A 13,339-nucleotide genomic window follows, 5' to 3' on the forward strand; every position below is an offset into this window, starting at 1 on the left:
AGGGTGACCAACTGTCTGTAAATTTCATGCATCGTCCGTTATTTTGGAGTCACGCCCATTGTCCGTCGTCATTCCTTTTACGAACGCCTTTTGTCCATAATTTTGGGGATTGTAGCAAGCTGTGCTGTTCCACTGCGAGAAGCCCCAAGAGTTTAAATGTTCTGACTATCAGGGCCAGGTCACACTTCTCTTTTAATCTCTGAAGACTGCAGCCGCCCCTCACTGACCTGGCACAGACTGTGGGCTGGGCCACTGTCATTCTGACTTCGGTTGATTATTACATAAAGAATGACAATGGCCCTATTGTAGTAGTTACAACATGTGGTGTGCCTAAGGCACGTCATTCTGCTTTTGTTGAGGAGCCATGCTACATTTTAAAATATCCGACAGGATTAAAGGCAAAGACTTCTGAGTGCTTTGCGCGCCTGCAATTCTCAAGCCATAACAAAAATGTCTATTTAACGTTGATTAATGTATCTCTTGGAGAGATCTGGGTTCTCACTAATCCCAGTTTTGACTCATCATAAAGAAGTACAGAGGGATAATGAGCCTCTTGCAAAGCACAAAGTGTAACACGCAGATCAAAGAATTCATTTGGATAATAATAAATATTTTTTTAGTTAGGACAACCCCAACCGCTATGTTACGTTTTAAATCCGAGTTTGTGTTTCTCCAGGGCAAGCCACTGGAATAATGCGATTGTGCGGCTGCAACATTTTTCACATGATTATGGATTACCGCATTTGCCCCATAATCCACCATCAACTGCATACATTGAAGATTTGAATTTGATAAAATAGTTTCTAGCTCAAATGGTTACAAAATTAACTAAAATGCAGTGACACATGCTGCAAAGGTTGACTGGTCACCTTTCATTTGCACATTGCTATATTTGGGTGTTAAACTGCTTCTAATGAGGAGCACCCTATGCCCAGAAAATGTTAAAAAGTGTAAAAATGAGAAAATAATGAAGAAATACTATCCCAAAATTTGCAGCATTACGCTGCATATTTCTGTTTTCTTGCCAAATAATTTAGTCAACCCTGCAGCATAATATGGCCCTCCCCTGCAGCATAAGTCCAGAGGTCCTGCATATAGTACCTACCAGTATGGATGACATGCGACTCCTACACCTTGCAGCCCTCATTGTCTTAAGTAACATTTCCTATACATTGACTTACACACTTATATGAGTCATTGTCTCCGAATAATGTGTGTGAAGTAAATCACTGGACACCCTACATTGGGATGAGTAGCACTGTAAAAGAAATGAAATGCACGAGGTCTATATAGAGATGAGGGACACTAATGGAGGTTGATAGCGAGGGAAGAGTGCAAAAGGAGATATTTGGTGAATGGGTGTGTAATAAAGGCCTCTGCATTCCCAGCAGTGCGAGATGGGGGGCTAACCCTTCATGGGAACCCCAAACCTTCAGAAGGTCCCATACAGCCCACAGCTAATGTACACCTGTGAGATATGGGAAACTTCAGGGCCCCTCCATCACATTCTGCAGTGGGTCCCCATCGTTTTGCAATATGCAACTGCTTTCGCGGGAGGGTGCATCAACAAAGACTGTCCCACTGGGTGCCTCAATCACTAAAGCCAGCCATGCCAGGGTCATAGCAATCATTTCTGCAGCCTGGGCTATGCCCCAGGCCCTGAGGTAAAGGCACTCAGGAGATGAATGTAGGGCGGACTAGTAGGAGGGCATGGCCTATGAACTGAGGGATTTTAATTTATTATAACCTGTGTTTCTGTATTGTTTTTATTTCAACATTTCCAGTTAATGGAGAACGAAGAGCACAAATAGACATGTCTAACATAACAAAACCGATGTGCACTAATCCCAAAATCTTGCTGTGCCACACTGTAACTTGCCAAACAAATGCCCCAAGCTGGAGCCTTGGATACATTTCTCCCTCATTCTTTGAAAAATAGCCTTTTTTTCTTAACAAACTGTGATGTTCTATCTGTATGTATGTATACGTTATTTCTGTAGTGTGACCCTAGCCAAAAAGGCAGCAAAGTGTTGTATAAGACCAAATTTATGTCTGGACACCGGTGCCAAAATTATGATGGGTATATTTACTAACATTTCATGCAACACGGCGCAGCAAGTGCAGTTCTGTGATATGCTGCCTGAAAACGGAAAGAGCACAACAGCACCGTATTTTCAAAGATATGGCGCAGTTCTGCTCTCTCCTAGCACTGGGGCACTTGTGGCTGCCTAACACCAAAACATTGTGGTCGAGTACGTTTTTTATCCCAGAAGGGAAACCTATCCTTTGCGGCTATTTCCTCTTTGCATGTGTGCTGCACAATGCAGCACACATGCAAAGAGGAAGTAACGAGGAGGAATAAAGATATTTCTCAGTGTTACACCTACCTCAGATAGGCACACTATTTTGGCACAAACCCTTGTTTACTAGTCTATGTAAATGTGGGTTTACATCGAGATGCATGGGAACGCCCACGCACCACCCATGTAACACCTATCTGACGGTAATGCGAGCCAGCGCTATGCACTGCAATGCGTTACTTTTTTATAAAGCCACATCAATCAGGATTAGCGCCAATGTGTGCTGGAAAACCTTATTTAAGCTAGCAAGACAGACCTCATTCTTGAGGCGACGTATCGCGATAACTGAAAACAACCTTATCATAGAGTGCTGCCAAGAAACACTAATTGGTGAGGATGATGGAGGTATAGCAAGAGGGCTGACAAGAGAGCACACCGGGTTTCACGCTCTTTAACAAATGCTATGTGTCTCCAGGCCATGCTCTTCACATTCTATCATTTTTTATACTCGCAGAGCATTGCAGGTGTGTAATGCAGGGTCCAGCAGTTCCTGTGGTACTGTGGAGGAAGGGACCACTCTTCAGAGGGCCCCTATTCAGTCAAAGGTCTATGAATATCTGTGAGATATGGGAGGCTTAGGGTCCCCAACAATGTCCCGTGGGGGGGAGCTATCATTTTCTGTTACACGACTGGAACATTGTATTCTGGGACATATGGCTTAATGTAGTTTCACTTTGGGGTATAACTAGAGGTGTCGCACATGACATGCAGGGCCTTGGCAATTACAATCTTTAATACCTTCATATATCTGTTGGCAGTACTCTCATCAGTGGTAACTATTTAAGTCTTGAAAGGATGAGTTGGCCCTGCCAGAGTCCAAACTGTGACCAAACATTTGCAAAGAAAAGTCTGCCACAGGCACTTAAATCATTCAGGGTTTTTGCATGTTTGGCAAAAAATGTAATTCCTCTATGCTGGGAAATCTGTTTTATTCATAGGTGAGAGTAATGCTTTCTAGTATATCTGACTGTATAAAACCTATGTTCTGTGATGTTTGCTTCAGACCTCCAAATGGGATGATCACCAGTCTCGCTCTTGGCCACTCTCAGAAACTCCACTGACTTGAAAATGAGCATTGGGAAGCTTCCAACTGCAGGAAGGGGCAGATGACAGAAGCTAGCAGACCTCACAGCCCCTTCAGAGAGGGCAGAGAGTCTGAGCACCTAAAGCGCTGCTGCACTTGGGGATAAGAAGAAGTTAGTCTCATGCAGTGGAGTGATATTTCAGTCAACACCTGAGAAATGAGAAAAAGTAAACAAGGAGATCATGTATGTCTTTGAGTAAACAGCGTCAGCATAGAGTTTGTGCACATGTAAGTGACCAGGAAGTTCAGTGACCTGCAGTGTGCACAGGACCTTCAGGGACAGGCAAGAGAGGAGAAGATTTAATGACCTGCAGTAGAGCAGTAGCCTTAGGAGCTGAAAGAGAACAGAAACTTCAGGAACCTTAGCGTGAGGGGTGCAACAGAACTTAAGGTTGAGCAGGGTGAGTAGGAGCCTCTGGGAACTAAGATTGAGGCCCGGGCCTTTGAGGCCTCAGTGTAAACTGGAGCCTTCAGGACCTAAATTGAGCATATGCTGGGAACCTATGAGTAGGCCTGGGCGGTAAATTCCATTCCGTTCGCGGAATTTGCGAAATTTGGGCAATTCCGCGTTCCACGGAGAACGCGGAATTGCCCAAATTCCAAGATGTTGCAGAATTTTACCCTTGTTCGCGCTTTCAAAATGCGCGCAAGAATGACTTACCGGGATCCCTGCGTTCGCAGATGAGTTTTCCTATCTGTTCGCGTACGCCACAAGATTTTGGTAGCCGGCCGCACAATCCCGCGAGAGGAAACACGCATCGCGAACGGGCGGGACAAGTGAAAGAAGATGGCCGCGCCAATTGGCGACCACATTGGCAAGTTTGCGAGATATTTCCCCCCGAACACGCAAAAAGCATTCGCGAACTGGAAAAACACATCGCGAACGGGCGGAACAAGCAATTCCGCGTCCTCGCGGAACTCTGCGTGCTTGCGGAGATTTTTTACCGTTACGTGGAGCTTTGGGTAGCGCGACTACGCAAATTCCGCCCACCCCTACCTAAGAGCGAACTGTGGGGCCTAGGAGTCAGAAGGAGCTTTAGAAATCTAGTGGTGAGTGGGAAACTCAGGGTCTTCGTGTGTGTAGAGCAGCAGGAATGGTGGGAGTAAACAGAAGCATTGAGTAATCTCATGGTGGCATGGTCTTCCCTGACCTGTGGGTAAGCAGGAGCTTCCAGGTAAGAGTTAGCAAGAGATCCAGGGCCTAACGGTAAACAGGGATCTAGGGGGAACTACCATCGAGCAGGATTCCAAGACACCAGGGAGTGAACAGAATTGCAAGGACACCTTAAGTGAGCAGAAGCCTCTTGGGTTCTCTCTGTGAGCAGGATCATCAGGGATGTCTCTGAGCAGGAGTCTCAAAGGGCCAGAGAGTGGAAATGAGAGAAAGGGTCCTGGGGATCAGTAGGCAGTTTTAGGTGAGATGCAGTGGAATAAATTGATTTTTCTGTCCTATCCAATATTACTGGCCTACAGGTTATTAAAGGCTTTATTTACCATAAAGCTCTCCCAAAATGAATCACCTGATACCAACCAAGCAATGCTTCACAAAAGGTTGGAATAAACAACCATTGTTTTTGGGTGCTTATAAATGGATTGGTTGGCGAAATGGAGGAGAGAAAAGGAGTGCAGAAGAAGAAGCATCACACACAGGAGTGAGCAACACCAAGAGCCGGGGGAGAAACAAACAAGGAGTGAAGAACACAGAACAGGGGGACAGGGGAGAGAAGAACATGGAGCACAGGGGGAGAAGAAAACAAGAAGCACCCAAAAATGACAGCATCAAAAGCTGGGGCAGAGATGCACACGAGGGCAAGAACAACACTGAGTGTGAGGAGGGTGGATGAGAAGTACATAAGAGAGAAACATAGCACAGGGGTGGGCATTTGGGGCGAGCACACAGATGTGAGAAGGAGAGCTAAAAAACACATGCACTCACATGGAGTGCTTAACCCAAAAGTGAACATTTTTTTGCTAACAGTGATCAGTGGAAGGATAGACGCCAGCCAATAAGAGAGATGGTAAGCAGGGCATGCTCTAAGGGAGGGGCAGATACAAGATGGACAAGCTGGAGCAATGAAAGCTATTGAAAAAAGTTAGCAAATCAGACTGACAATAAAGGCAACCAAAGGTAAGAAATGGCAGGTTATAAGACCCTGTAAGTTATTGAATTGTCTGGCATGCTCGACCTACAAGTGTACTTCACACAGTATATAACAGATTTCCCAGCAGCTCTTAGACTTGCTGATTAACTAATTGCAGACATTTACATTTTTCATGTAACAGACACCCTGGAGAGAGGGCTTATTCCTTCTTTAGCAGCTTGTCCCTCCTCTTGCTTCACATCATAGCAGACCCTCTCTTTCTTTTTGAGCCTGAGGCTGCTGAAGATCAGGGCAACTGCTCAGGAGTGGTTGCTTTTAACAAAAATACGGGATCTATTTTGGTAAAATTAGGAACGCTTGGGAATGTCATTCTCAGTACATACTGCCCACTTTCATTTTTGTGCAGGACCCGCAAACAGAGTACTACACAGATATCAGCAACATGTGCGCTATCCCCCTCAGCTCCCTTAGCAAAGTATATTGCTAGGGGCCATGCAAGTTACAAAGTGAACTCTCACTTAATCTCGCTGCTCTCTGCCTGTTCAACCTCTTTCTCTCTTTTTTCCCTTTTCTCTATCTGTTCCCTACTCTCCCCTACCTTTCCATTCGTCTCTGCCTCTCTCATTACAAAACATGATTTTTCTGTTACCTCAACCTCGCCTTTTATTTGCCCCTCTACCGTTTTTCTCCTTTCAACCTTCACCCTCAGCATCTTTCTGTATCTGTTTTCCACTCCTTTCTCTGCCCCATCTTCTTCTGTAAGCCTCTTTTCTTTCATCATCTATTCTTTCACTCTCTTAGCTGAGCTGCCCTCCCTTACTTTCTTCTCTCACTGGTCACTCTCACTGGTCCAACCTTCTGTCATTCCGTCTCTGCGTATATCCTTCTCTCCTGCTTTCTCACCATAATTGTTCTCTCAGTTTCTCACTCTCTACTAGTGCTACTGCATGTGAACTCCAAATCTACATTCAGAAGCTCAGCGCTGCTCCTTGCACTGTCATTCATGGTCGGCTGTCTAATTCTGCTTGGACTGTAAATATTTGCTAGTTTTTTCATCTTTAAATACGTCGAACTATATGAAAACATTTGCTCATTGCTCCAATGTGTAATACAACTAAAGAGCATAAACCTATTGTGGTGTTGGAAGATACATTACACCTATTTTGGCTTGTACTTCTGTTAACTTGTCTATTTTATAATTTCGCAACTCGCTAAATGTGTCAGTAAAAATTAGCCTTCGTCCTGAATTTTTGTCCTGAAGTTTGACCATTTGCCCTGAATTTTTGTCCTGAAGTTTGACACTTTGTCCTCAATTTTTGTCCTGAAGTTTGATCCTCTGTCCTGAATTTTTACTGTCACTGTCCTGAATTCACTGTGTTGCCAGGTGGTCACCCTATACATAATCTATCCCTGGTACTCACCCGTGCCACACATGCGTGATGGGGGCGAGTGATCCGGAACTGCTGAAACTGTCCTCAAGGCAGTACTTAATTGGAGCCGATGGGGGCCACCGGCACTTTTTTTTCTTTTTTAACAGACCGGCACTTATTTTTCGACATCAGACAATCACAGAGAACAAGAGAGTAAAAGAAATTGGCAGAGGGTGTCTAGCAGTGGGTTAAAGAGGCGTGATGTGAATTCAATAATAAACAGCCTTAGAATTCGGCGCGCCGACATTTAGCTGCACTGGGCATTGGCCGCTCTTCACAGGAACTCATTATTTTACAAAGTAAGCGCGGCCTACATGGAATTCAACAATGCTCGCAATTTCTCTAATGCCACCTTTATTTAGCCATCTCGCTCTGCAATACCCAAAGATTACCAACCAGTTCAAAGCTCTTCACAACAGTAACTAGAAGCACCATGTTCCTCTGTACCTTCCAGCATACCATTTTGCATGCGCAAAGGAAACCATATGATGCAGGGGTGCCTAAGTTAATTTATTCATTTATTTATTTATTTAATGCATTTTTATATAGCGTGGACTTTTCCAAAGGTGTCGGAGCGCTTTAAAATAGAACCAAGCACGTTACATAAGGAGATTTACATACTTACAGGTTACAGATACAATCGGGATAGTTAGAAAAGTAAAATAAGAGGTGGCAAACGCAAAAAACAAAGTGCAGGAGTAGAATACATATTTACAACGTTGGGCTCAGGTGAACTGATGCGCGTGCTTCGCGCATCCAACGTCATTAGCAAACATTTAGTCTCTGTAGCCTTGTCAGACAAGAGAGGAGAGCAACTGACCTGGCCCACGTGGATATGCAGAGCGTAGCTCGTGACGTATCGGTGTTGGCTGTTCCAAAGGGCTGCCACGCAGGCGGTGCCCATCAGCAGCGTCAGCACACCTGCAACCGTGCTGCAAAACAAACACACAGATACAACTGTGACCATCTACGGCAACTGACTGAAACAGAGACATGACGACGCACGTGCACTTATAACACAACTTTGACTGAAACAGAGACATGACGACGCACGCGCACTTATAACACAACTTTGACTGAAACCAAGACATGACGACGCACGTGCACTAATAATACGGCAACCTGAGAGCCAAGGCCCTACTCGTGTTTTCGATGATATTGAATAATGTTCGCATATATTCTGCAAAGCAATACTTGACATGGAGGATTTGCTCCTTTTTAGGTCTCGCCTGGCGAACGCAGCGCGAAGCGCTGTCGCCAGCGAGATCTATTGTTGCTGACTTGCCTCGGAAGTGGGACAGGAGATGGGCACGCGCAGGCTCTTGGCGGATTTGAGTTGGTGTACGCGCTTACAGCCACGCGGCGTGCACATCTCCTGTCCCCCTTCCCTCGCAAGTCAGCATGCAGTTTCACTTTCGTGAACATTCACTCGTTAAAAACGCAGCATTTGGGCATCCGCAGGGCTTTTGGCGCTTGCATGTAACGTGTACAGCTGGTGCTTGGTGCCGTGTTAATTAGGCTCGAGGCAGTAGTTTCTTTGTGAACGCGCTCATAAAGACTCGGGCCCCTCTCAATTCCTGAACTATGGCTATGGCGCAGCGGTAAAAATACAAGAACCACACCAGAGAGGTACGATGGACCTGCGCCACCTGTACCTTGGTACCCACATGCTGCGGTAATTACCTAGCCCTCGAACTCCAGTGCTCGCGCCCCTTGCGCCATTTCAATGTGTACATATTAACAGGTTCGAGCCTTATGCGCGCTCCGTCATACTACATGCCGCGCTACATCCGCTAATAGCGAACGGGAGGGTTGGTGCTCAGGGCGCCCTATACTGCCTTCTTCATTCAAGCGTAAACAAGCGGGCCCATTCCTTTTTAGCGCTGGGAGCAAGGCGATTTGCCCAGAATCACCGGATGTTTGAGGGTCGGTGCCGAGACTCAAACTGGATTCCCCAGCTTCAAAGTCCCACGCTCTAGCCATTATGTTGTGTTGCTCTACACAACGCGTGTAGTGTGCCTTGCACCCCTAGGCCGTCGCGCTATCACCCCCCCTAGGGACAGGATAAAGGATCTGTGATCCCGGCTGTCAGGAAACCCGGTCTGGCTGAAGGGGGAAGCGAGGAGAGAACTCGCGGGCAGTCTTGCCCGAGTGTAATCCAAAGCGGGCCAGCCACCCCCATCGCTGGCTACCCTGGGGCAGTCCCCGGGCAGCTAAACATATCGGCATGAGCCCCCGGTGCTAGTGCCTGGTAGGCAAACCACTAATGCAAGCGCAATTCAAAGCAACAACGAATATATTTCGCAGTCGCTGGGCCGGCATGTACTCCCGGGAAGACCCGCTGGTCATCTTGTACTCCGACTCGGCCTGCTCTCACCTGCTGAACTCCTGCAGCGCCTGCTTCGCCGAGTTCTACGCCCCCTGCGCCAACAAACACACACGCACCAGCCGCCCTCAGCCAGTGCATGCGTATCCCTCAACGCGCGCATGGCGTGCTTTCGCTTTCCCTCCCTCCGGCGTTTCAGCCCACGCTCAGGTTCTCCCGCCCGTTGAGTCCCCCTCTCTTCCTCCCTCGCAGATCTCTCCCCTCCTCTCCCTGCCTCCTCTTCGACCCCCTTTTGTCTTACTCCCTGCCCTTTGAGTCACCTTCCTACCCCCTTTGACTACCTAGTGCCTCTTCCCAGCGCAGCCACGCACTGCTCGGTGACCCTCGGCAGAGAGCAGCCCTCGCACGGCCACGAGGATGGAGAACACACTGCTGCTCAAGATGCTCCTGCTGGCGATCCTTACCGGCCAGCTGAGGCTGCGCAGGAAGGTGGGTGCCTCCGGCAGACACCCTCCCCACCCCCTCCTGGCATGTGAGAGTGATCGGCCGGACACCCCCTGCTGACATGTGTGAGTGTGAACGAGCCTGGCACACCCCTGCTGGCATGTGTGAGTGAGTGTGAACGAGCCTGGCACACCCCTGCTGGCATGTGTGAGTGAGTGAGTGTGAACGAGCCTGGCACCCCCCTGCTGGCATGTGTGAGTGAGTTGGAACGAGCCTGACACCCCCCCTGCTGGCATGTGTGAGTGAGTGTGGACAGGCCTGACACCCCCTGCTGGCATGTGCACGTGATCGGCCTGACACCCCGTGCTGGCATGTGTGCGTGAGTGTGAAGGAGCCTGACCCCACCCTGCTGGCGATCCTTACCGGCCAGCTGCGGCTGCGCAGGAAGGTGGGTGCCCCCGGCCTGACAGCCTCTCCTCCCCCTGCTGGCATGTGTTTTGTGATGGTATTGTGTATCTTTATTTTCAGCGTGGTCCGCTTTCAGTGCGGTCCGCCTTGGTCACGCTTGTCTTTTCATATTATCAGAGCTGGTTGTAAATAGCATTAACTGTTCTCTTGACTCTTCGTAAATGAGGTGCCATGGCGGCGGTACCTGCCCATTGATCGCCCGCCTTGCACCCTGGCATGGCAATTCGCAGCATGACCGGACTGAGAAATCATAAGGGGGTGTCCCGCCCAAACAGCCCATCTGAAGCTACGTACCTGCATTTACATTTAGTAAAAACATAATTTTCGGTCGATTTTACCATTGCCAGCACCTCTAAATGGGCCAAGTCCATAATGTAATCTTTTTGGCCGCCTTTGTGTGTGAATTCCCTTCTAGCTGAGTGTACGGGTTTGTGTATTTCTTTAAAAGTGCATGGGCATGGATGTCTGTGCCACTCTATCTAAGTCAATCTGGGTGTGCGTGCGTAAGGCTTTTATGATTAAGATCTAAGAATCCGCCTCGGCACCACACAACCCCTTCGTTAACGCCTTTCACAGCGCAGCAGTAAATGGAACAAAAATTTCTTGGAAACCTACACGCGTCCCCGGGCGATTCAGGCTGGGTCAGTACTGCCAGCATTCAGCTTTTTGTTTCGTTTCTTTAATTGAATTTAAATATATTAATCAGCAGTTGAATTAAAAAGACATCCTGTGCATTTGAAGGCCGCAATCACTGGAGGAACGCCTGGCCCACCTTTCAACGCAACCACGGCACAAGTTTTCACGTTTTACAAATTATTTATGATTAATTATTTTGTTATTATGCAACAATACTGTATCCTGCCGTCGAGATGGAGAGAGTAACTGAAACATTTTGCGAATGTTCGACCTGGCACCCCGTCACCCTGAGGTTAAGCAATTGTTTGGCATTGGAGTCTGGATCTTGTTGCTTTCTATTGAGAGTGATTTTTGTGTTCATCGTTATTTTTGTGTAGCTGTCTGTTGGCAATAGGCCTCGCATTACTAAAAATTAGAGCTATTGGTGTTGCATTATTATTTGCAACGCCAAAAGCTCAAACTTTTACTAATGCGAGACCTATTGCATTGCAAATGCTTGTTGTTTTCAGCGATCCAAGTTGGGCCTTGCACGTGCAGCATAAGTGACGCTGTCCTTGTATCCCCAGCAGTGTCCTTTAAAGTGTCTCCTTGCTGTTACAGCTAGTGCCTTTGGCGACTTTTTAATTGCCTAAGTATTTCTGGAACCACAGCCTCCCATCAGTGCGTGCTAAAACGCTGACTCGGCACATGAGAAAGCAGCCGAGTGGTGCGCGTGACGGAGGATCAGCGCAGAGGGCAGGTGGACAGCGCGCGGGAAGGGCAATTTCCATTAACCGACTCTTAGAATCAGGCACGCGGGGTGCACGCGGGCACAAGGTCTAAGGGAATGAGACAGGGCTCTAGCAGGTGTAAAACGTTACAAAAAATAAAATAAAATAAGACATAGCAAAAAAAGGCCCCAACGTGATCAAAACTGAAAAGAAATGCATTTTAAAGTGTGAGAAAAAAAGGAAATCAAGGTGAGGAGAAGAAAACACATTTGATTCCCAATCTGCACAAGAACATTTGTAAAACCGTCTTTCTTGCTATTATAATCTGACCTCTAGATGAATTCGATTGTGCATCCCACACTAAGCATTTAGTATTATGCAGACCGTGTTCTCTCTTTTCCTGCAACATGGCAGGTGTCCCACAACTCACAGCATCAATTTTCCAAACGAGCAAAATCATTAAATATGTATTCACTTGTATGCATTATTTAGGCCGACAAGGCTCGGCATGTTGTCAGAAATGAATGCCTTGGCGGCATACCCATGGACAGCTATGTCTTTGAGCACATCCTTGTTGGACTTAGCCCTCTCTGCAGGGTCACCCCCAAAATATTTACCTTCTCCCCTCCTATTGTTGATATTTATTTTTGTTGACTTTACGACTTTGTATATGTTATCACTGCTAACCAGTGCTAATGTGCTTTAGCTCTCGTCTAAACATGGTAAAATTGGCTTACACCCAATTGGCAGATTTAATTTACCTATAAACCCCTAGTAAAGTGGTATTACATGTACCCAGGGCCTAAATTAAATGCTACTAGTGGGCCTGCAGCACTTATTGTGTCATCCACTTAAGTATCTATTTAAAACATATCTCAGGTCTTCTTTTGCAACCTGCCAAAATAAACCTTTTGCCAGCCCCAACCCTTCTTTTTTTAAATATGTAAGTCAACCGAAAGGTAGGCCCGAAACAGCCCATAGACCAAAATAGGCCAAAAGGTATGACTTTTGAGAGATAAATGTCTATTAATTTGTGTCGGTACAAAAGGGGGTGGTGATGGACGGAGCATCAGAACCAATCAAACACTCACACCCAGTCAACAGATCTGGGTTTGATCCATCACCGTTCTTTAGCCCACTCTGCCACCCCAGTTCAGACATGGCCATATGCAAATCAGTCTGACCCTGTGCCTTATGGGAACAGTCCAGCCCGAACTGCTAAGCCATGCTTTCCCTGGACCGGAAACAAGCTTCCTAGGACCGGTTTCTGGCATTTCAGCCGTCTTCAGCCAGGCTTGCTTGAATCCAGTGGCAAAGTGAGCAAGGGACTCACGTCTGAGCATACCCTGCCAACTTATGGCGAACAAAGCGGTACAAAAGGGGGTGGTGATGGACGGAGCATCAGAACCAATCAAACACTCACACCCAGTCAACAGATCTGGGTTTGATCCATCACCGTTCTTTAGCCCACTCTGCCACCCCAGTTCAGACATGGCCAGAAGCGAATCAGTCTGACCCTGTACCTTATGGGAACAGTCCAGCCCGAACTGCCAAGCCATGCCTTCCCTGGACCGGAAACAAGCTTCCTAGGACCGGTTTCTGGCATTTCAGCCGTCTTCAGCCAGGCTTGCTTGAATCCAGTGGCAAAGTGAGCAAGGGACTCACGTCTGAGCATACCCTGCCAACTTATGGCGAACAAAGCGGTACAAAAGGGGGTGGTGATGGACGGAGCATCAGAACCAATCAAACACTCACACCCAGTCAACAGATCTGGGTTTG

General features: G+C 47.2%; 1 protein-coding gene across 3 annotated transcripts in view; it reads right to left on the reverse strand.

Moving 5' to 3' along the window:
• Positions 1-13,339, reverse strand: part of PIGN (phosphatidylinositol glycan anchor biosynthesis class N) — an 862,819-nt gene that overhangs the window by 310,437 nt on the left and 539,043 nt on the right. For all 3 annotated transcript variants that reach the window (XM_085606885.1, XM_085606886.1, XM_085606884.1), the window contains one exon: positions 7,797-7,908. In XM_085606885.1, coding sequence (XP_085463011.1) covers positions 7,797-7,908 — 112 coding nt within the window. The remainder of the gene's footprint in view (positions 1-7,796; positions 7,909-13,339) is intronic.

Source organism: Triturus cristatus, chromosome 5_2, assembly GCF_964204655.1.
Source record: "Triturus cristatus chromosome 5_2, aTriCri1.1, whole genome shotgun sequence".
Taxonomy (NCBI): domain Eukaryota; kingdom Metazoa; phylum Chordata; class Amphibia; order Caudata; family Salamandridae; genus Triturus; species Triturus cristatus.